The sequence below is a fragment of the Thermobia domestica genome, chromosome 11, assembly GCF_964235325.1.
Source record: "Thermobia domestica chromosome 11, izTheDome1.hap1.1, whole genome shotgun sequence".
NCBI classification, from domain to species: domain Eukaryota; kingdom Metazoa; phylum Arthropoda; class Insecta; order Zygentoma; family Lepismatidae; genus Thermobia; species Thermobia domestica.
This window is the reverse complement of record NC_137464.1, coordinates 259,726,362-259,751,599: the sequence shown is the minus strand read 5'-3', so window position 1 is coordinate 259,751,599 and position 25,238 is coordinate 259,726,362. Positions and strand designations below refer to the sequence as shown.

General features: G+C 37.8%; 2 protein-coding genes across 2 annotated transcripts in view; one reads left to right on the top strand and one right to left on the bottom strand.

The window, feature by feature from the left end:
• The window catches only part of LOC145664983 (transducin beta-like protein 3), a 45,699-nt gene extending 42,222 nt beyond the window's left edge, over window positions 1-3,477 (top strand). The window contains exon 16 of the mRNA XM_081732154.1: window positions 3,232-3,477. Within this exon, the coding sequence (XP_081588280.1) occupies window positions 3,232-3,282 (51 nt within the window). The 3' untranslated portion in view covers window positions 3,283-3,477. The remainder of the gene's footprint in view (window positions 1-3,231) is intronic.
• Window positions 3,478-4,839: 1,362 nt separating this feature from the next.
• LOC145665532 (uncharacterized) lies at window positions 4,840-24,561 on the bottom strand. The gene is made up of 4 exons (XM_081732837.1): window positions 24,551-24,561; window positions 19,081-19,213; window positions 14,513-14,623; window positions 4,840-7,504 (listed from the first exon to the last, which is right to left on the bottom strand). The coding sequence occupies exons 1-4, from the start codon at window positions 24,559-24,561 to the stop codon at window positions 6,869-6,871; spliced, it is 891 nt and encodes a 296-aa protein (XP_081588963.1). The 3' UTR covers window positions 4,840-6,868.
• Window positions 24,562-25,238: the final 677 nt, after the last annotated feature.

Sequence of the window (25,238 nt, the reverse complement as noted above, 5' to 3'; positions counted from 1 at the left end):
CATACACGGCATAATGGTGGGACGTAAAACTGAAATATTTAATTTCATTTCATTTGATAGGGGACATATTTTATAAAATACAATGATTTAATTTTTGCAAAACTTCCCTACTTACATAATATATACTTGTACTGTCAGTGACAAAAGTTCTTTTCCTTTGATGAAATTAACCCTTGTGTATTATCAAGAAAATTGTTACACAGGAATTACCATGGAATCTTCTAGAGCCCCATGTAAATTATGTTCTTTACGGAGAACCATAAGACAACTGAAATTTTTAGTAGGCATCTTTAGCATACACTCGAAATAAAATGCAAGAAAAGACTAAATTGAAATCTCACTAGTTTAAAAGATACATCATGATAAACACCTCTGGGGTCCCAAAAGACCCCATGGTAGTACACAAGGATTAATTTCGTACGTAACTTCCGAATGTAAGGACATTTGAATACAGTTTTCGGTAAACTAAAAATTTTCTGTACGTTTCAGCCTTGAAACTCGGTGAAACTGTGTACGTTCCACCGTTATTCCCAAGATAAATTTTACCAAACGGAAAGAACGTTTGTCACCGACTGTACATGATTGTTTTAGGTTTGCAGAATAATTTGGTTTTCTCAAAACCATAAGGATATACACTCACATCCTTTGTTGAGCTAAATGAGAGTTACCCATTACATTATAGATAATTTTTTTCACGTTAAATGGTGATAATATTACTATTCATGTTTTAATATTAATATACAATAATTGGAGGATTGAGTGCCAGAGTCGCCTCTGTTCCAAAGGAAAAAAATTCTCAGTTAAGTTCAGGAACCGCCCCTAGATGGCATTCTTTACCTAAGGAGACATTATGAGCCAGACATACTAAAAATAATACAAAATTTACCCTTTTTTTCTTTTGCTTGTTTTTCATAAATGAAAGGAGATAATGAAATGCAACTTACCACAATCATAGATAATGTTAGTCTACAACAGAAAATATGAATCTAAAGAAATTTTAGTATTGCCATCTGTAGAAATTACAGTGTTGCCAAAGTAACGCTTACCCCAAAATCTAAGTTAAGGCAGCGACTAGAGGAACGAACTTAACTGCATTTGATTACGTATTATGTTGTTTAGGTATCCTGTGAACTACTTTTTAAATAATAGTTGCATTTAGTTTGTAATAAACAAAATAGTTTTAACATGCAGTTATTAAAATTAAATAATAATGTTATTTAAAAAGTGGTTCACTGGATAACATTATCTATGATTGCGGTAAGTTACATTTCATTCATTGTCTCCTTTCACTTATGAGTAAATAAGCAAAAGGAAAATGGTAAATTTTGTATCATTTTTAATATAACAGGATCTTAAGCAACCAGGGAACATGGCTCATCCAGTGCTGGGTGGGCGGTGATTTTTTCGTAAAATTGTTAAAAGTTTATGAGAAGACTGGACTTTAGGTTCTATTTTCTTGAAAGCATAAACGTAGTACATAAGCTACTCTGGCACTCAACCCTTCAATTACGATTATGGTTGGTTAGTGATGATAGAATGCCGTGTGCCAGTGAAGCTGTATATCCATCTTTATGATCCAATGTATTTATTCGGCTGTGAGAAAAGAAAATGGCATTACTAGCGAATGATTGTCATTTTAATAGTCACTTTTATTCATACAGGGTGTACCACAAGTAGAGACTCATCTTTTGAGTAAACAGTACATTTTTATTATAAACAAGAATGGCATGAAACAAAGTTGAGGCGTTCAGAAGCCAAACTCTGTTTTTGTTTTTTAGTTCTACACATTTTTGTCTTGGAAAATATACATTCTTTTCAGAGGCAAAATCAATAAACTCCATACTGTAACAGTTTGCCACTAGAGTGCGTAAACATTCTGATGACCTTCATTTAAATATATTGTGTCTAAGTCACGAAAATACTCTTACTGAAAACTCTCGTTCAATTGAATTAATCGGGTTGGCATCTGAACGGCTCAATTGTACGTACAGAGGAATGATGTAAAAATCAAGTGCTTTACAATATCTAATCCCTATTCTCCATTTGAGGATCTACCTGGCGGCTATTAACATCGATGCATGCCTGCATCTGGAGACACACATTTCGGCACATCTGAACGGGAATGTTGTTGAATTCCTCGGTGATTCACTCTGGTGATCATCTTCAGTCACCACATTTGGATTTTCAGGATTCCAGTACACAAGTTGTGACGGTTCATTGATCCTGACACATGGAACTTTGCCTCGTCCGTCCAGGATATGTGGCTCTCGAAGTCGGAATTTTTCTCCACCGTTCGCAGTACCACTCAGCAAACTCGATACTGCGATCGGGATCTTCCTCATTGAGTGCGTGCAGCAGGCGAGGACGATATGGGCGCAGTTTCAGATCCTTGAGAACTCTTTCTTGCAACAATTTCAGCAATTTTTCCATTGTTGAAAGTATATCTGGAAGTCTATTTGCTGTAGTATGTTCAGAGATAGAAATCACAAGAGGGTAGTTGAGGGATAGTGTTTTTATTATTATTATTATTACAGAAAGTCTCTAACAACGAGCAATGTGTGTCAAATGACGCAGATCAAACTTCACTGCAATTCATATCGTGATCAGTATATCCGCTAGAGTGTGCTGACATGCCCCTATGACAGCCCAACATTCGGCTTTCTGGATGGCTCAGTGGTAGAGCGTTCACTTTATGCGTGGGGTCCCTGATTCGATACCAGCTCGCGCCAAGTGGGCTTTGTAGTGGACAAACACCATGTTCGCGAGTTTTCTCAGGGTTCTCTCGTTTCCTCCCACTTTATTAATTCCACCAATTTCATTCATTTCTCATCGTCACCGTCTCATTTAGCCTAGCCGGCATAACGTGGGACGTAAAACTGAAAGATTTCATTCCATTTATCTGTCCATTTGTCAATACAGAAGAATCATTTCACGCGCTTTGATGATCGTTTCCGGAGTTGTACATGATGATGGTTGACCTGATTTTTTTGTCATTCTTCACATACTCCCGGCTATCTTTGAAAGGTTTAAGCCACTCAAAATGTTCTTGTTTAGCTTAAAGCTCATCTTGAGACAATACTTAATGCAAATACTTCACTCGTCCACGTCAGTCATTTCGAATTTCACACAGACGATAGAATACGGTGTAACAAAACTAGAAAAAACTAAGAATTCAAATTAGTAGAAGCTTTACATTTCACAAATATTAAAATACTTCATTTTTATTTGTAGACTGGAGAAGAGCCTGCCTCTACATCAAGCGAAATTCTACTGGAGAAGTAAAGATTAAAGGTAATCCTTAGGATGTCTCAAATTGAAAAATAATCTTTAAAGACAGCAATTGTTAGCTGTATGCCTTTTGAGGTAAAGTATTACACAACGCATCTTGTGCAGAAAGACAGATGTGAATTGGCTGTGATCTTTTGAATGTATATAAGAATATTTTTATCTTGTAAATATATGTGTTTTGTAAAGTAAGTGTGTTCTATTTACTTCTTTTCTTTGTTTTCTTTATGTATCCCAGCCGTGTGAGTTTGTAGTGGACCGCCCCCTGTGCGTGGATTTTCTCCGGATTCTCCCGTTTCCTCCCACATTATCATTCCATGAATTATTTCATAATCCACTGATACACAAAGAGTGAAAAAGCGCACGACTGGATCAGATTTCCGTTCTCGAACCCGAGATCTTCGGTATACCGTGCCGATTCGTTAAACATTATGCTACTCAGTCTGCTCTCTGAGCAGCCGTACATTCTTTCACTGTTGAAGTCTTGTGTTCTTTCAGATGTTCTTTCAAGAGTGAGAAAGTGTGTTGCTGCTTTAAGTGTCAGCATTACAAGTCCGTAAACGACTGTTTGATGTACTGATGAAATTTTCCTCTGAGGAAGGCAGTCACGCATTTGCGGCAACGTTGACGGTGATATTTGTAATCTGGGTGTTTTTTTGATCAGTACAGCTATTTAGTTTGTGTTATCAAGTTCTTTCAATTCCACAACCCAAGCGAATACATCCGAGTGTGTTACGGCAGCAAAAAGTGACAGCTTTTAATATAGAGCTAAACAATTAGTTATTGATAGCAATTGACTTTCTACAAAGTATTACAATGGAAATAATCATATTCAACATATCCCAAACGGTGACTTACAGTCGTGTCACTGTATGAACCGTCCCAAACGATGACTTATAGTCGTGTCACTATATGAACCGTCCCAAACGGTGACTTATAGTCGTGTCACTGTATGAACCGTCTCAAACGGTGACATATAGTCGTGTTATTGTATGAACCGTCCCAAACGGTGACTTATAGTCGTGTCACTGTATGAACCGCCCTTTAATCACGTAGCATTACTCTAAACCAGGAGACAGCGCACTTGTCTTTGGCTGCTGATACTTCGTGTTCTTGAAAGCCCTTCACGCCAATAAATAAAAATTGCACAGGCGTAACTGATTAGGGAAGTTCAGGGGTATGTGTTTTAATTGCAACACAGCTTTATCTCCACATGTTTTCAGGTCAGCCAGGGTAAGCAAGTAGGTTGAGCCAAGCCAGGAGTAAATTTATAGACGCACATTGTTTATCTGAAATTTTGAAAAGCTTTTCATGAGATGCTTATGGCATTTCAACAACTCTTGAGAAATTTTAAGAAAATTGGGAAAAATGTTGGATTAATTACGTCATCTGGCGGATACGTTAAATAAGTCTGTTTCTATTGTATCATTTTGCATAAAAAAAATATTAACTTGTTTTATTGCTACCAATAAAAACATCATCCATTGTATAAACTGGACATTTTGTGGTTCAGTTCTCGTCCAAGAATTACTGGCCTAAAAAAGAAAACTAATGACTAATCCACAAGGAAATAGTTTGATTAGCTATTTGCACAAGGAAATAGCTAGATCCTCTCTATTTCAAGTGTGTCCTCGGAAAATATGTGAAACACTTCGACCCCACCGACGCCAACCTTCGTACGGATGAAACCTACCCCTTTGTTGGTGAAAGAACCCTGTCTCGCATCCAACTGTTGAAGGATTTCAGCCACACCAACTTGTTCCTCCTGTTTCGAGAGAGGTAGTGAAAGAAAACATCGACAGCAGGGTCACACTTGAAATAGAAAGCCTCTACTCATACGTGAAATGAATATACCAGAATCAGCAAATAAAAATAATTGAAATCAAACCGATATCGATGTGTATTTTTGTCTATTTACATATTTAGTTCATTCAAATTTACATTAATATGAAAACAAACATACCAATTTCTATTTACATAATATATATACATAATATGTTTTTCTTCGTTGCATTTTTCATTTTGTAAATATCACAAAATTGAACTTTCAATAACACCACTCTGTGCATCATAGCATATTACAAGTATTCCTAATTACGAAGTTTCGTATATAAAACTTTAAAGTAATGAAGCTTTTTTTAAAAAATAGTTTTCGTATATGCTACCAATAGAAGAATTGACACAAAAGTGAAAAAGTTGTGGAATTTGAATTGAAGTCTCAGAAATGTTCGAACAAAAATGACCTGAATCATGAAATTTAACCAAAATTCAAGAAGAAACCTTACTTTTAGCTGCTTCTGGCTAATCAATGTAAACCGTGTAGATGGATTGATTTTAATTTAAAAGTAAATAAATTATATATCTTGAAAAATCCTTATCATTAGAGGTCTCAATAGCAGATTTGTAACTTGTTTTCTGAATTGTTGTCTAAACCTTATACGGGGTTGGTTCAAGAAGTTTCTTGCATACTTTTCATACAGAACAATATAAGGAAAAAATAAATATTTTTTTTTTTCAAAGTGATTTCCTTTTGTAGCTGCACAGGTTCATAAAGTTACCGGAAACATCTTCAGAAATAATTTTCAGTTGTTTCTCCGCTTGGAAATTGATGATAATATCTCTACGAATAATATTGGAGTTATCAATGTGTTAAAGTTTGTGTCATTCATAAACTTCTGATTTTTCATAGCCTTGTCACCATAGACCAGTGGCTCTCAAAGTGGGGTCCGCGGGACCTAGCCAAGAGGTCCGCGATGCCTAAAAATTGGAATATGTTGTAATAAAATGGAACTCACAGCTGTTATACAAGAAATAATTTTCACTTACTAAAAAGAAAGCAATTAGAAATTATACCTACGTTTGTAAATTTAAATGTTATTCTACTTTACTAAATTTCTGACCTATGAGTATGAAGAGTTGTCTAAAAATGCATTGCAACATTTGATGCCTTTCCCTACCACTTACTTATGTGAGCAGGCCTTTTCTGCTCTTTGCAGTATTAAAACCTTAAAGCGAAATCGTCTTAATGTAGAATCGGACCTAAGATTGATGGTGACAAGACTTATTCCAGATTTCATTGTAATTATTGATAAACACAAAGAATTTCATTCCTCACATTTCTGGTTTATCAATTGGATTTCCTTTAACAAAACAAAACAAAAAAAGATAGTGATTTTCAGTCTTGAAATTTACTGTATTTTCAATTGAAATTTCGTTCACTAGGAACCAATCATGTATCTTTAGAATAAATTGCTTATTGCATTATTTTCCTGGATTTTTTCTTGTTAGTGGTAATTCTAATTAGTATATATTTTTTGTAATACCATGTGAAATTTCAGATAGCATTGCAAGGGGGACCACAAACCACTTTCCAAATGAACAAGGGATTTGCGTTATCGGAACGTTTAAGAACCAGTGCCGTAGACTTCTGAAGCAACACGAAATGTCCGAAACAAAATCTCATACAGGAGGGACCGATTTTGGAAACTTCCTGAAACAACCTCGTATTCGCAATACACGTAGCATGTTGTACCGTAAACATGTTAACAATACTTTGAATGTCTAAATAGAATAACATTATTTGTCACAATGGTTGTTTACATAGTGGGCATAGATTATATTCTTGTAAGCAGCGTCTGAGACAATGCCCGTGGAAGACATGTTTGCAAGGCGTTACTCGAGCAAATCTCATGTCATCGAGACAAATCGCACACTGAGTTCCTCTGTCTTCGATTTCCTTTCGAGTGGCGATCCGGTACTTATCTAACACTGCACGCTGAGCGACTAATGGCACCCAGTAATCCTCAAACGTTAAAATCCATGGCACATAAATATTTGTATAGAGAGCTACAAGGCATACTATCCAATTTGTGAACATGATGTGTGCAATGCAGGCAACAGACATACAAATGGCGATACAACGAGCTATGAGTGGCAGCCAATATTCTTCAAGCTGTTCGAAAACATCCAGCTCGAGTCGTTGTATTAATTTGAAGATGTATTCATTTCCTGTGAATTTCTGTTGAGTTAAAGCGAAATACAAAGCAGTAACTCCAATGTAGGTGAAGCTTGGCTCCAGGTGATTGAATTGCATGGTGAATGTAATAAGCACCATACTCATGGCCACTCCTTTGCCCAATCGCACTACGATGAATGTTGTAGTCAGCTTGATAAAATCTGCTGTATTAGTTTCATGTAGGATCTGCGTCCACCGGCGAGTCTGAAAAGAATCCAAACATCTTGAATAGCAAATATTTTAAATAAACCTCTGTATGTATGTCTATCAATTTACTTATAAGGTTGTATTTATTTTATTTATTTGATCCCAACGCTTGTTTTACTGTCATAACCGCTAGTTTCATCAAGATTGATTGGTTAACCCTTGCACTACCAACGGGGGAAGGGGTTATTTTGTGCCCTCAACAGTATGTTTTTGTAATTACTCATCTAATTAACTAACTAAACTAACTAACTAACTCTATGGCCTATGGAACCCGGAGGTTCAATGCCGCGTTCACAAAAGCTCTCCACTGACTTCTATCCTTAGCTAACTGCATCCAGTTTCTACTTTGTATTCCAATCTCTGCGAGATCCATCTTAATATTGTCCTCCCATCTGCGCCTAGGTCTTCTTAATGGTCGTTTTCCGATTGGTCTTCCTGTCAAGACTTTGAAAGCGTTTCTACTTTCTTCCATTCTAGCTACATGACCCGCCCACCTAAGCCTCCTAGACTTCACGACCCTAACAATGTTGGGTAAACCATATAAATTATGTAGTTCCTCGTTATGAAGTTTCCGCCATTCCCCATTCCCGTTCCTCTTGGGTCCGAATATTCGTCTCAGGATCTTGTTCTCAAATACTTTCAGTCTATGTTCTTCCCTCAGAGTAAGTGACCATGTTTCGCAGCCATACAAAACAACAGGCATGATTACCGTTTTATATATTTTAAGCTTCAAATTTCTCGACAGAATTCGCGACGTTAAGAGATTTTGAACCGAATAGTAACACGAATTCCCTGCTTTTAGTCGACATTTAATTTCTCCGTGAATATGATTTTCCTCTGTTAATATTGATCCTAGGTATTTGAAAGTATCCACTTTATCAAAAGTATTATTTAATATTTTAACGCATCCATAATTTGCTGTATTCCGGTCCCGACGCACTTCCATGTATTTAGTTTTCTCTGCATTTACTTCTAAACCCATGTCCCTGCAAGCGTTTAATAAGATCTCTGCATTTCTTTCTATTGTTCTCCTATCATCACCTATTAAATTTACGTCATCAGCATATGCCATAACCTGGTGAATACCGTTCAATTCTAGACCCTGGTTGCTATCTTTGATTTTCCTTATAGCGTATTCCAGATCGAAGTTAAATAATAATGGCGACAACGCATCTCCTTGTTTCAGGCCATTTTCGACGTGAAAGCTCGTGGACAAAAATTTTCCTACCCGGACTTTACTTTGGGATTCATTTAAACATATCTTAATTAATCTAATTAGCTTTCTCGGTATTCCAAGTTCTGTAAGAACGTTGTATAATGTTTCTCTCCTAACCGAGTCGTACGCCTTTCTAAAATCAATAAATAGTTGATGTACCGGGGTATTGTATTCCCACTTTTTTTCGAGTATTTGGCGAATGGTAAATATTTGGTCGATAGTTGATCGATTCCGTCTAAATCCGCATTGATAATCTCCAATAATTTCATCTGCGTATGGGGTCAGTCTTGCTAATAGAATATTTGAAAGAATTTTATAGGATGTTGAAGAAGAGATATGCCTCGATAATTATTACAGTCAGTTTTGTCGCCTTTCTTGTGAATTGGAACAATGATTGATTCTTTCCACTCTTGTGGCAATTCTTCCTTGTTCCAGATAAGGAGAATGAGTTTGTGTATCTTGTTCCACAATTTTTCGCCTCCAGCTAAAATTAACTCACCCGGAATTTCATCTACACCCGGAGATTTGTGTTTCTTTAATTTCTTTATAGCGGTTTCTACTTCTATTCGGTTGGGTTCTGGGATATACGGTTCTGTGGTGTTATCTCCTTTTCTCCACGCACACTAGTTTTCTTTTGCGTGTTAAGCAAATCGTCAAAGAAATCTTTCCATCTATTTAAGATGCTATCCGTGTCAGTGAGAACTGTACCGTCAGATTTCTTTAATATATAAGCACGAGGTTGATAGCCTTTCTTAAATTCATTGATTCCCTTATACATGTCCCGAATGTTTTTATTTTTACTATTATCTTCAAGTTCCTTAATTTTAGCTTTCAGAAAATCGCGTTTCTTTGTTCTAAAAGTTTTGAAAGTTTCCCGCCTGATATCTGCGAAATTTTGTGTAGTTATTTCATTCGGATTTTGTAGCCAGCGTAATTTTGCCTGTTTTCTCTTCTCTGCTAGGTTACTCATCTAATAGTTTCTTTAAAATTGTAAAAAACAAAAAAAAAAAAAAAAAAAAAAATGTATTGCTCAACATATTTAGCTAAAGAGTATATTTTATGGCGGTACAAATTGAACGTTAAGCTGTCTTATAAATTTGTTAATTTAAGTTGGTGGGCACAAAGTACCCCCCTTCCCTACCGTTGGACCTTCCGTAACTGACATATCGCCCCCAGAAAGCAGAAAGGTGCTAAGCGCTCCATTTTCCTTGATTCCCAACTAAGTGCATATCCTGACTACCCATTTCATGTTAAATGTTGTGCAAAAAGGAGACAATATAAAAGGTCTGTAGTGAAAACTGAATTCTAGAAGAAAGAAAAAGAATCGGAATTAATTAAGGGTTTTATTCGTTTTTATTCCTCTCCTGAGAAATTTGCATTTTGGCGCTTAGCACCTTTCTGCTTTCTGGGGGCGATATAAAGTGTCACTCCTTGATGACAGTAAAATAAATAGCCGTATTCCGCCTTTTCTGAATTTTGCAGTGAGTCTTATGCCGCGTATTGTTCAGTTCAGTCACTATAGATCTTTTTGTGAGAGTTTCACGTTAGTGTGTCATAAATTTGCTATTTTAAGTTTGCGGACACAAAGTACCCTATCCCCTCCCTTGGTAGAAGATGTGAGTGACGTTTAGGTGTGTTACTCCTAGATGGCAGTATAACAAATAGCTGTTAGTCTTATTCCGTGTACTGTACAGTTCAATTACTAGATTTTTGAGGGAGTTTCTGATTTGTTTCTGTTGCGAGATATATATATTTAATTTTAACAGGCAGGTAAAAAAATGACCTCTCTTGGTAGTCCGCGTTACAAAAAATACCTAGATAGTGCGAGAGTTAAGAGTTTAACCTGGCACCAAGGTTATAGGAAGATGAGACTTACTTATTAACTTGGGATCCGAAACACATTTAGGATTTTAATATACGTTAGTTGAAGAGTTGTCGTGATGAAGTCATATGGTCGATTTCTGGAGAGTTGTAAATAACTGTCGAAGGTAACCAGTCATTTATTACAACTTTCTAGAAATAAATCATTTGACTTTACTACAATGTGACAATTCGTCAACTAACACATGTTATAATTACCTAAACACCAACAGTTTCAGTATACATCTCAATATAATCGAAATTAAGCAAAAGTGTTTTGTGAAAATTAAGAGCATACTTTGGCAGGCATTGAAAAAAAAAAAAAAAAAAATTTTATTGCTCTTATATTGTGTGAATAAACATGTTACGAAGTGTAGGAATTTGAACAAATAGAGTTACGTTTCATACTTAAAGAGGAGCGATTACTCTATGTGTTTTGTTACTTCAAGAACAAAGAAATGCTGTGAAACCATGAAGGGATAGTAGTACAGGGTGGAGCAGAGAAAACGCGTGTTTTTTAAGCCGCTAGTACTTGGCGATGAGTAAGGGTATTGATTTTGAGCAACCGTTGGCAGACAGCTCAGATAATACAGTTTCAGTCGCTATGGAGTGTTGGAGCATAGAGCATTGTGTGTTCGCGGTCGAGCAGTTCTTTAGAAACAATGATTCTGTGGTCACGGTTCAGCATCTTTTCCGTCGAACCTCAAAGTACAGTCCCAGATCGAAACACTATACTCCAATGGGTTGCGGCGTTCAGAAATATTGGATCTGTGGTGAAAAAGTAACCACTTGGTCTCTTCTCAGTTCAGTTCGAACTCCGGAAAACGTAGACAGCGTTAAAAGGGCAGTTCTTGCTAGTCCGAAACTATCCGCTAGGCGACAGGCTGTATCGCTGGGTATGTCACGTCGTTCGCTTCATCGCATCTTACATGATGATATCAAATTTTCTTTTTCATCACAGATCCAGTACTTTTGAACGCTGCGACCCATCGGAGTATAGTGTTTCGATCTGGGACTGTACTTCGACGTCCGACATTAAACTTTCGACTCAAAAGACGTTGAACTGTGATTACAGAATCATTGTTTCTTAAGAACTGCTCGAGCGCGAACACACGATGTTCTAGCGGTTTACAAAACTTGCGTTTCTTCTGCTTCACCCTGTATAACTACAACTACTGGAACATATTTTGGGTATATTACGAGCAATCTGAAAAATTATAGCGAGGGCTTATTTTATAAGTAGGTCGTATTTTGAAGGAAACACGGTACATATAAGTTTACGGAGTAAAGTAAAATTAAAAGAGAAAATGAGACTTGGATAAATTTTCATTGTGGTACAAGTCCTAACGATCCTGTCACTAATAAAAAACGGATCCGCCCATAAAAATCATGAGAAAAAAGTATTTCAAAAATGAATTTTTTAAATAAAATTTATATGTTAAATTTGAAATCACATTTCCAAATATTCCACGAACGCGTAGTTTAAAAATAGCTCCGTTCCAGAGATGGGGTGGGTCAATGAAAACTTAACCGACTATCCATTGTGACCCACTCTAACGCACCACCCGAAAACCCATCGTCAACAACTCTGACCCATGATCCACGCCCTCCTCTTACTGACTAAAGAGTTTACACTTGTAATAAAAACACAAGCTGTGGAATTATCACTAATCGGAGTTTGAATTTCTACGGTCAATCGCTCAAGCACCGCTTTGTTACAATACCGGTGGAACTGACCTTTATTATATAAAATGGTAGTGTTATGGGCCATATTATGATGAATTTCAATTTAATTATCATATATAATTATTTCCTTGTTGAATTACAGATACTTTTCAGTGGAAAATAGGATGAAATTTGAAAGTTTCAAATCAAAAATGAAATGAAATGAAATCTTTAAGTTTTACGTCCCACGGTTATGCCGGTTAGGCTAAAGGAGACGGTGATAATGAGAGATGAGTGAAATGGTGGAATGAAGAAAGTGGGAGGAAACGGGAGAACCCCGAGAAAACCCACGAGCACGGTGTTTGTCCACCACAAAGTTCACTTGGCGGGGGCTGGGATCGAACCCGGGACCCCAAGCACCAGAGGTGAACGCTCTACCACTGAGCCACCGCGCCCCCCAGTTTCAAATCAAGGTAAAGTAGACCAACGTAAAGGAAAAAAAAATGTAAAATTCGACTGCGTCTCGAAGGCCAAGTAGTAAGTCCTATTGTTACTATTACAATTACTAATATCCAGAAATCGCTGGAGGTTTTTTTTTTTTTTCACTTAGATATGCTCATCTCTGGTAAGTACATAGAAACAAATGAAAAAGGAAGAAAAATGGGGTGGGGGTGGGGGACTTTAAAGTAAAACGTAGACAAATTCACCAGTGTGCAGAAGATGCTATCTACAATGCACTGAGCAGAGTGGGTCGGTGAGTCATGGTAGGTCAGAGTGGATCATGATGGATCATGTCCTCTTGACCCACTGACCCACTCACAAATCTTGACCCACGACTCACTCCATCTCTGTTCCTTTGAACTCAAACGTTCTCAGAGGAATATGAAAAATGCAATTAGAATTGTATCTTAAGTGTGTGCACTTTCACTACTGGCATAAGCGATACTTTAAAGATCCCAAATTTAAAGTCATTTTTCTCCTGACTTAATGGGCGGATTATGTTTAAAAATAGTTTTGTTGGTTTCAGTACCCTCAAATTACTATAAAAATCACAATTAGAAATTTATTCAAGCGTGGGCACTTTCTACCTGTGGCAGGCGCGTTAGTTTTTTGTTCCTTGAATCACACTGAAAAGAAAATTATTTCTTGAATCACACTTATAATTGTTATTTATTTGCACTTCCTTGTATAAGATTAGTATCGTTTCTTGAAAGTCCTTATAAATTAGTGGATTCGATTGAAGAACACTACCCTTGTATATGATTTTTACTTCTAGTAAACATTTGGAAGGTTGCCTTAAATATGATTTAACTGTATTCTGAGGTAGTGACTTTGCGCATTTAGATACTAACTCTTCTGTTATACAGGATTTATCTGGAAAGAAGTAGAACTGAATGTGTTTGAAAAAAATCTATTCACAATTTTGACACATCAACTATTGTTTTCAAAATATGACCCTTCTGCATCAACACAGCGTTTCCAGTGACCCTGCCAATCACTGAAGGCTTCCTGGAACGCAGAAACTGGAATGCTCTTCATCCCCCTCGTTACGGCCTCTTGAATGGCCAGGACCGAGCCATATTGCCGTCCTTTTATGACCTTTTTCAGTCGGGGGAAGAGAAAGAAGTCTGCAGGAATGACATCTGGGCTGTAGGATGGCTAAGGAGGCTGTGTGATGCCATGTTTGGTCAGGAAGTCCATGACAGCAAAGGCATTGTGCCTAGGTGCATTGTCGTGATGAAGCTTCCATGATCCAGCGATTGCTGGACGGACGCAGGCGACTGGTTTTCTGAGTCTTTCAAGTATTTCCACGTAGATTGCAGCAGTCATAGTCTGACCAGGCTGCACAAACTCTCTGTGAACCATTTCTTTGCAGTCCTGACCGTTGCTCATCTTCAAATTGCTCTCTTTTCTCCCGAAACAATTTGTGCCACTCAAAACACTTGATCGACCCATGGCACCACTCCCATAAACAATCTCATGCCATGGGTCTCACTCCCAGTTTTACCCAGTTTGACGCAATACTTCACTGTGTAATGCTGCTCTAACAAACGATACATTGTGGAGATGACAAGGCACCTTGAAAGGGATTCGCATTAAACTCGATCTACACTCTGTGAAGGCTTGGAGACGACTGGCGAGTGGTGCGCTGATAGCTAAGACCCCACCCAACCAGCGCAATACCATTCCCCTCCTTTACCACCTTTTGGCGGGAAAAAAATCAGTCTCACTACTTCCCGGACAAACTCTGTATCATTACTTACCTTGAGCGATCTCTTCAGATAGGCCAATACAGTATAAAATAGTAGGACATAGAGACAGGATAAACGTTGTTCTGGACATAGAGCCTTCTCCGCTAACATAAAAAACAGAACCTGTAATAGATTAAAACCTCAAATAGACGACACAAGTTAAATGGTAACACCAAATGCTTATAAAACTTCTCTATAGATTCAGCTGATATTTTGAACAAGAATTAAAGTTCAAGCTTTGAAACAGGATATTTTTTTTATATAAAAATTAAGAGTATATACATATTAAAACTGGTACAGCTTAAAATTCTGATCGTGATCATCTTATACGAGGGTCACTACGAAAGTTTTGAGATACGCATTATTGTGGCACAGTATTTGCATTCCAACAATTGCGTTCGGTAGTGGTATCCAGAGCGAAGAAGCGAAGCAAGTTTCAACTTGCCCTGCTTATCGGCGTGGCCGTATCGCCTTCACTTGTTTGTTGATGTGAGCAGTATTCGGCTGTCTAGAATGGAGCTCGAAAGGGGACATTTTCGGGCAATGATCCTTTACGATTTCAAAAGTGGTTTGAACGAGACACAAAGCCTTGAGCGTTTGCAGGGGGTATTTGGGGACCTTGCTCCTTCCCGTGCTACAATTTTTCGGTGGTTTGGTGAATTCAGAAGAGGCCAGACATCGCTTAAAGATGAAGAGAGAGCTGGACGTCCGGCAATAGCTGTCACATGAAAACATTGCCGCTGTGGAATAAATGATTCGAGAAAGTCCTCGAACAACTTTCAGGGACATTGGATCTCCAGCAGTAACAAAAATTCTTCATGATCATCTTCGGCTCAGGAAGGTTTCATCTCGTTGGGTGCCTCACACTTTGACTGAACAGCAGAAGCGCATGCGTGTGGAATGGTGTGAAGAAATGCTTGCAAGATTTGATGGGAGGCAATTCTCGACGCGTCTCTGACATTGTTACTGGTGAAGAGACTTGGATCTATCAATTTGACCCTGAAAATAAACGCCAGTCTACAGTTTGGATCTTTCCAGACGAAAATCCACCCACAAAAGTGAAGCGACCGCGAAGTGTGGGGAAGAAGATGTTCGCAACTTTCTTCTCCAAATCTGGCCATGTTGCAACTGTTCCACTTGAAGAACAAAGGACTGTTACTGCTCAGTGTTACTACCACTGTTTGCCTAACAAAAGTGTTCCAGAAGCTTCGGGAACGGCGTCCAAGAACTGGATTGTGTGGGATCCTGCTTCATCATGACAACGCGTCCGCACACACGTTCAACATCACAATTCAGTTTTTAGAATCTACGGAGGTCAAACTTGTGACTCGTCCGCCGTATAGCCCTGACCTGGCCCCGTGTGATTTTTTTCTGTTCCCCAGGATCAAAGATTGCATGCGTGAGAAGAGATTTTGCAGCCCTGAAGAAGCTGTAGTGGCTTACGAGAATGAACTTTCAACACTTGAAGAAAAAGACTGGCAACACTGCTTCCAAAAGTGGTTTTCGAGGATGCAAAAGTGTGTACAGTGTAATGGTGAATACTTTGAGAAAATGTAAGTGTTAAATTGATTTTAAGTATGTAAGTTATTTCATATCTCAAAACTTTCGTAGTGACCCTCGTATACTGTCTGAAATAAACAGCTTATGGTACAGGATGCTTATATGAATCTGTACCATTTTAACTTTTGAGTTTTCAAACATTTCACTACAAACCAGGGATGTCTTTTGGGGAGGGCAGGGGGTCAATTGATCCCCTGGTTTGAGAATCATATGCTTTTTTTAAATAAATTGTACGTATACTAAAACACTTTTTTTAAAAAGCGTGACACTCTTATGCTTTTATTATTTATGCGGACAATTTTGTCGCCCCCCCTCGTCAAAATCTGAAATAACGCAACTGCTACAAAGATCTACAATAAGTTCTGAATTATCCAGTAAGTGTGAGAGAATCAACTTGTTACAGCAACTATTGGAAATGGCTTCCATCTTCCTGTAAACGCACCATGTTCTGCGATGTTTGTTTAAGTTTATGAATAGTTTTTATTACTAATAGTTTCGTACAGTTTATTCAGTGTGCTTGGACGATTCCTGTACAATTTTTCTTTCAGATTGTGTCAGGATTTCTTTCAGCAACATGGTGCGCTATACAGTGGCGTATTTAGGGTGCTTAATGGCTATCGGGCTCAAGCCTCCACTGAAATAACTTTGTTTTCAACATAGATGAGGTTCAGGCCTGAGATTTTTTTTTATCGTTTCACTTTGACGGTAGAACTTAGGGGTGCGGTAGGAAGAGATATTTAAAAATGATCGAAAATGACTGACATTAGTGTCGAATCGAAAGTCCGAGGTCGCTGAAACGAACAGTGAAACTTCCATGCGTTTAAATCCAAATTCAGCACTTTATGTTCTAAATGAAAGTATTTCCCCCGTGCGAAGAACGGACAATCTACTAATATAGTTCATGTAAACTATAAATGTGATAATTAATAACGGTAAAACAACTAGTGCTCGAAGTGGAAAACATGGGAAGTGGTACGTTTCAGTCAGGGGCGGATCCGGGGGGGGGCAACTTTCTTATTTTTTATATATAAATAAAACCCATCCCAAAGTTTGGAGCCCTTAAAAGTAGCAGTATGACAACCCACCGCCCCCCCAGAAGTCGGTCCTGGATCCGCCCCTGGTTTCAGTATAATTCAGTACAAGTATATATGCTTGTGTGTATGAGCCCTCCTGATGAGTTTCTGTCTACGTCACTGACTTTTACGTCTTGGTGATAAAAGGAATACTGAAAGCAATTATTGTTGCCACTATATAAGAGATTTCTCCTGTCTCATCTTATCTTGTAAACGAGACAAGACGTCTCGTGAAATGTCTCGTCTTGTCTCGTGTCTCGAAAAATGCAAACACAGTTTTTGAATTTGTTTAAAAATGTATTAACTCGGAATAGATGGTTTGTCTGCGAAATGTATACACTGTTTATTATTTTAAATGAGGACTATTCTACAAAGAACAAGGAATACCTAAAGCCATTCTTACAAACAGCTTTCATTTCCATTTTTCAATCGATTCAAGTTTAATTATTTTGTGATAGTGCTCCACATTCAAGTAGAATGTTAAAGCATTCATCGAGACCAGTGTTTCAGAAGATTTCATTCTGGCGGCTCGTGGGGATATCTATATCTATCTATCTATCTATCTATCTATCTATCTATCTATCTATCTATCTATATATATATATATATATATATATATATATATATATATATATATATCCTGTTATAGAAGTATAAGTTCTCGTAATGGCAGTTTTATCAGTGACTAACCATTGTTTCATGATCTTTCTCGTTCCGAACTAAGGCAGAAAAGTGTCAGCCTTTTTCGGTACTGAGTTTTGAAAAGATGGTGGTTTAACAATAAAATTAGTTTTTTAAAAATTGTTTTATGATGTTTCGAACCTAAGCCATTTTTGAAACCGGAAAGTCATATAGGCCTCCTTACTTGTCGAAGTGGCGCCAGAGGTTCTGAAAAAAGGATCTCAGAATAAGTGGGAAAGGGTTGCCTTTCGATGATTTTAACAAATATTCCTGTCGTAGCAATTCATTACTGGTTCAGTCGAAACTAAGTAGTCGTCGATGGAAGATTGTAGTTGTGTTGTGTTGTGCTCTGTTAACCAAGCTAAACTTGGTTTAAAGTTGTAATTTTAACCACTTGGCATAACAGCTCTTTTTTGTGAGCCCCAGCCGCTTTAGTGTTGCTGCGAGATGTGAGGAGACGACCATTTGAGACGAGACGAGCACATCTTTTGGAGACGAGAGGAACACATCTTTTCGAGACGTGAGATGCTTTGCACGAGACGGGACGAGACAATCTGAAGTTTCGTCTCGTGTCGTAAGAACACTAAAAGCAATTTAAAAGCAAAGTTTAAGAAGATAAAATCAAAGTAAGTTTAATTGAAAAGACAGTACCGTTTTATCCTTTTGCCTTATAATATAAGAAATTAAAGCCTGTGACAAACATCTTGGCATTTCAGCTAAGCGAATAAAACGCAAGCTCTGACGCGATGTTGCCGAATGCTAAGGGGTGTGGCTATGGCTAAGCAGACGAACTACAGCGCGATCAGGTGGCAGAGGATAGACGTGGATGTGTACAAAATAAACGTGGCAATACCGCTGGACTCTCATTTGCTAGTAGCATTTAAAGGGAACTTCGAGCACCGCCTTCAAATCCCAAGATGTTTGTCACGCCGTTTAGTTTATCAGCATTGGGGTCGTAGAGAAAATTTTACGAATAAACGTACGACTACAGTCTTGAAAAACTGATGACACACGTCTTTCTAAGAGGTTGTATTACAAAACGGAAAGTAGGACAGTTCACCATTTTTACTTGAAACAAGGATCTTAAAAATAAATAATAAAATATTCATGTCCATTTTGATGTACACCTCTGCTTGTGAATAAACTTTGGGCCTTCTGGGTGGCCAGATATTTTTTTTAACAATACTGTATTTGTTGAACTATTTATTTCTTTTTACCATTCACAAATGAACGAATAAGTCAAATGAAATACGAATTAAAATCTACCTGATTTGTCATGACTTGGAAGGCATTTAACTGCAGATAGAGGTAGTGCATCCATGTCAAAAGCAACATAAACTGTTCGTAATAATATCGCCCATCTATGAGTAACCACAGCAGCGCCTTGCTCGACAGAGACCTACGAAAAAATACACAAAAATTAGTGAGAAATCATCAATAATTTGTATTTAGCGTACAACCAGGGCCGTGCCGTGGGGGGCGAGCGGGGCGACGGTCCCGGGCGCCGAAGTAAGAGGGCGAAAAATTCGGGAGAAAAAAGGAAAAAAGATACGAAAAATTGTTTGGAATATATGTAGGGGGCGCCGTCGTATACTCTCGCCCCGGGCGCCGATTTTCCACTGCACGGCCCTGCGTACTACACTACAAGAATGATTGGATTTACTTAAGAAACTGAAACAGACGTTTACTGTTGCATCATTAGAAAGAGTAGATACCCAAGTTTGATGTTATCTTACCGACAGAATGGAACTCTTTCAATTTTGTGCTGCTTCAGGATTGTGTGAGTGCTCACCAGCAGTATTCGTAGGTTTCCGTAAAAAAAATTCCCTCGACTGATACTTTCTATGACAGAAATTGTGTGATCATTGACGCAAATCCCGAGGGGGATGAGCGGAACATGCAGGCCCGTAACCAGCCCAAAAACTTAGGGGGGTCCGGTTGAAGTTAGGGGGGCCCCGATCCAACCATATGATAGTTCATCACCATATTATAGTTCTTTTGCAATCTTACTGTAAAACTTTTAGGGGGCCAGCAAAAATTTAGGGGGCCTCGCCCCCTGGATACGGGCCTGGGAACATGTCCCCTCCAATCTTGGAACTGGGGGAGTGTCCCTCAATAGTCCGATTTGAAATGTGTTTTTTATAGGAAAAAATGTGATGATTTGTGTCCGATTGCCACAAAGGAAAGTGAGATGCAATTAATGTCCCACCAGAATAAGCCTCAAATGTGCCCGCCTCCCAATGTCGAAGACAACTCTGCTCCCTGATTCTCCACAGGATTGTTTTTTAACTTCACAAATATTTTGAGCATCGCTTAACAAGAAAGAAAATAAAAGGAACGGTCTTACATGTCCCCTCCAATGTTGAAGACAGATTTGCGCCGCTGTGTGTGATAAGATTAATTCAGTTATATTAAGGGAAGTGCCAACAACATTTGTTTAATTCATTTGCTTTTTGCTTCTTTTTTACTTTTTCCATAACGTTAAAAAAACAGCCAACAATAGGTGCGAATTAGCTATTTTGAACATACACACATACAAAATTGCTATTGTATTGGTTCGTTTCTGAAGAACAAAGAAAATTTTAATCATTTTTATTGATCAATGAGTCATTTAGAGAATTTCCCCGGTGTTGAAGTTTTATCGGAAGAAACAACCTTTTTTTCCCTTTATGCTAAATTAATTCATGAATTTTCTCTAGATTAGGGAAATTTCCCTCAAACCAAGGGCGCCCATCAGGGGAGGCAAGGTGGGGCGCTTTCCCCCCCAAGAGGAAATTTTATTTGGGAATATCGAAAACCCAATAGAATTTTTACATTAGTTACAGCAAAATTTGAAACTTAATTTCAAACGTTGCTTATACTTGCCACCCCTTGGAAAACACAACATGGGCGCCCTTGCTTCAAACTACTAACTCTGCTTACCAGTAGCATTATTTCTGATTTTACCGCCAGGGGGGTGTCCACCGACATGAGAATTTCAAATTGTTTATTAGTATACTAGTATAATTAATTAAGGAAGATGTGTTTTCCAAACTTGGAGGAGGGAACTTGCCCCCTGCCCTCCTCAAATGACGCCCCTGGTGCTCACCAGTAGTGTTCTTTTATATCATGGATTGGCCGTGGTAGAAATGATGAGGATTGCCCTTTATCGTGCGCCGGAACTTGATGCAATAAAATATCTCTCTTACTGAGCTCGCCAAAATATCAAGTATTACTTGCATATATTCTGCACATGGAAGGGCACAAAGTGGACAAACCAAAATTACAGAGCTATGCATTTACATTCTAGAGAATAATTATTAGTTTTTATTTTTGAAATTCTCAAATTTTGGGATGGGCCAACACATCCTCTCGTACATTTAAGATCTGTCCATGTTTTATCAGAAAGGATGAACGCTGAACTCATTCATGTAACTATCATACAATTAGAGTCACCAAAGAAGATAAATTGTCAATAATCACGTGATAATACATACTGATTACCTACATTTTTCGGCAATTTTTTTACCCATAGAAGGGGACAAACAGGACCAACCAAATTTACAGCAGTATATATTCGACTTTCAGAGAATAGTGAGACAGAATCCAGAAGCCCCTTAAGTCAACCTATTAACAGACTACTAATTTGCCAATTTTACGAACAAAATGTCTCTCCCAATGCCTCCTGAAGCATGCATTTTCTTGCACGCATGTGAATGCACAGTAAATGTTGGACAAGGAATGGTTTACTTCACGCTCATGGCATGGCACGTAGATATAGGCTAATTATTCAAGTAAAAATAAGTAAAGCTTTGTTAGGGGCATGAGTTTTTCGCACTAAGAATATGAAAATTTCGCGTTTTGTTTTTCATATTTCGCGTTTTGTCGCATTTTCCAAATAAAGTTTCGCATTTTGTAGCTCTCGTGGAAAAAGATATTCCATGACATTTTTTTACAATTGTTCCTTTTATTTATAGAACACTACAGAAACAAATCATTAATAACCTAAAAAGAAAATACACTGAATATTTCACTTGATATTGCAAATTTCACTTATAGATTTAAAAAAAAATCAAACTGAAGGAAAATCAATAATTAAACTTACTGGGCCTTATGCAGAGTCGTTTTGACGTCTGATTAACGCCATACTACGGGGTTGACTAACGGATGGTTATCAAAATTGTATCCAGAGTCTCTGATTAGGACGTAGTATTTGACGAAGTTAATCACATGTGGCTAATTAATCTAAAGCAGAGGCTAATCTTTTACCCACGGTTTAGCGTGCGACACAATATTTCGTATTTGATGTGTTTTCATTTTTACAGTCTACGCATGCGCTGATCAACTTTTCCATAGTTGCCACATTTATTTTTCTTACCCGATGCATTGGGGTTATGTAAGTTAATCATACCCAAAACATCTTTTTAATTGTACTCAAAGTAGACTCTGAATACCAAAAAGTGCACCTTCTTTAGTAAAGAGTTAGTATGCTACTAACTAGACTCTGACTAACACTCAATTAACGAATTCTCTCTGAATACCGCCCACTATGAGTAGGAAAGTTTGCTGTCTTCTGAAAACATGTAGGCCCAAGTTACATTTAAGCATTAGACATAAGCATGTTACATATTTCCACATTTTCCTCCTTTACTGTTGCACATTTATTACTTGTCAGTCCATACTTGAAAAAACCTCTCAGAATTGGCACTGTTTGTTGGAAGCCACACATATGTAACTGCATATACAACAAACTTTAAACAATTATCACTTCTGAATTCCCCATCCAGCTGCAATGGTGATAGCTAATGCGCAACAAGTTCTCTATAGCCGTATCCAAATCACCCAAATTCACCGTTCATCCCACGTTATACCGTTCCGTGAGCTGAAAACTAGCGTTTTTAAATTAATAAAAAGGTATTTTTAAAATTTCGCGTTATCTCGCGTATTGTTAGAAATTTCACGCAAAACTGCCAATTTCGCGTTTTATCGCGCAAAGGAAACAGAATATCATAAAACGTCGAGAAACTGAAAATTACTTAATTCTGATGCATTTCGTTTTATTGCGCATTGCGAAAAACTCGTGCTTCTATCTATTATTTTATACTTCCTATACTATTAAATACATAACGTACTAAAACCTGAAGTTAGCCCACTATCACTATTTAAGAGTGGTACGTTCTGCATCGTATAAACGAGGCAGATTTAAATAGATAAATATAAAATGCATGGAGAAACAATAAAAGATATAGTTGACTTCTTGTTATGGATTTTCAAAAGCATTATTATTATATCAAATTAACAAATAACATCGAATGTACGGTTGAACATATTTACACTGAAATAGAACATGATTTCTTCATAAAGTAACTACACAAACACAAGTATGATAAAATCTCAACTTTCTTGTGACTTTGATAGACTATAAAGCACTTACGCGTTGAACAAATTGTCCTTTCTTTCAGTTTTTAATGTTTCTGAGCTCATTGTTTAGTTTCTTTAATTTTTGAATTTTCTAGTTTTTTAAGGTAACCATTGAATAAAGTTATCAATATTGTAATATCCTGCACGTGATTGTGTTTTATAACACCAACACGTTATTTTATTTATAAACAGACTCATGTGCATTTCTACTACAAGTTACTATAACAAACAGACGACAGGAACCATAATCTTCACTGGATCATGTGACAGTAGAGGAACACCAACGTCACCGCTTCGCAGGATAAGCTATAAAGTTTCGAGGACCACCTCAACCGAAACCTGTTTCGCCTAATCAATTCCCTTCCCTTAGCTTGCAGTGGAGCGCTGAGAGAACCTTGTATTAACCCAAGAATCTTAGCTTGTAGCGGTTCTTTGAGATATTCCTATCCGCAAACCATCCAACTTGCAGTAGAGATTCGGGATTTCCTTTCCCGCTTAGCTTGCAATGGAGCTGTGTGGAACTCCAATCTCTCTTTGCTTACAGTGGAACACTGAGAATTGTAACTCATCTCATTCGGCTTGCAGTGGAGTGTTGTGAGAAATCGTTCCGTTAGTTATCTGCCCTAATAGCATGTTGGTTTGCAGCAAGTCTTTCACTATATTTGATTTTAACTTGTTAGCCTTTCCGTGCACTCTACACCTGCTGCAGGCCTTTTGAAAGAGTTACCCGCAAATGTCGTAATTTGATTTTCACTTGCCAGATTTTACTTGCCTTGGAGACTTGCTGCAACTTTGTAGCAAATGTGTCAGTTCTAGTTTCTACCAACAGGTAACACAAAAGTCTAATCTTAGAAATATCTCCGCCAGGCCGCCATTTGTAGTAGGTGCGAAGTGTGTGAAGCATTAAAACAAGTGGATAATTAAGATAATTACGTAAGTAGACAGTATGTAGAAATAATTTATATTTTAAACGTCTACTGTTTGACAGAGTTGTTGAGAAAAATATACTCTGTGATTGTTCGTATACATTAAATGTTCGGTTTGTAAAAGGCATACAATGCAATCCAAGTATATACCTGCAGAAGACATACTGCACTCACTTGCTGAAGACCTGCTGTAGACTTGTAATGCAAGTATATACTTGCAGAAGACTTACTACAAACTTGCTGTAGACTTGCAGTGCAAGTGATATCCTTGCAGAGACTTGCGTCAAACCTGCACTAACTTGCTGCCGACTTGCTGTGCACTTGCAGTGCAAGTGGAAACTTGCAGTAGACTTGCTGTGCAATTAAACCCCCTTGCAGAAACTTGCTTTCCAAACTTACCATACACTTACACTGCAGGCATGCTGCAAGTTCGAAGAGCGTCAACTAGGAAGTTTGCATTAAACTTGCATCAAACTTGCAGACTTGCATCACAAGTCTGCTGCAAGTTTGCCAGACTTGAATTGCAAATCTGCTGGAAGTTTGTTGCAAGTCATTTTTGCTATCTGGGTGGTCTTGGGACACCAACTTAACCTAATTATTAGTGAACTCGGTACTTATTTAGTGGAACTGTATTGTGCTGTTTTATATCAGAAAGTTTGTAATAAAACTGGTAGTGGGGAAAAGTTATTCCCATGTGTGATTGGTCTACTTTCTACCTGCTTTTTGCAGAATTTTACAATATGTTATCGTTATTTTGACTTTTTCCTTTCGACGAGATTAAACGTCTGTCGAGTTATTACAAATTCCCTTTATCTACTTTACTTTTTTTTTCTACAATGCACTGAACTGAATTGTTAAGATAAAAATGATTTGGTATTCACAGCTTCCAGAATTGAACCTCTTGGAACAGAAAATCCAATATTTGCATGTGGAGAGATATACTGCTGTAATCAGTGGCGTAGGGAAGGGGGGACCAGAGGGGCAGCCCCCCCCAAAGAGGTCCGACAATGTACTGTGGTACTTTGATGTTTGTAATTTTTTATATATTTTTATGTTCATATATTTTTTGTTTGTAATTTTTCTATGTGTACCTATAAC

What these genes read in the sequence shown, in the direction of transcription:
- LOC145665532 (XM_081732837.1), bottom strand. An exon ending in TCCAAGTCATGACAAATCAG is followed by an intron (nt 14,624 to 19,080) that starts GTAGATTTTAAT and finishes AATCTATTACAG; the next exon opens with GTTCTGTTTTTTATGTTAGC. An exon ending in ATCTGAAGAGATCGCTCAAG is followed by an intron (nt 7,505 to 14,512) that starts GTAAGTAATGAT and finishes GATTCTTTTCAG; the next exon opens with ACTCGCCGGTGGACGCAGAT.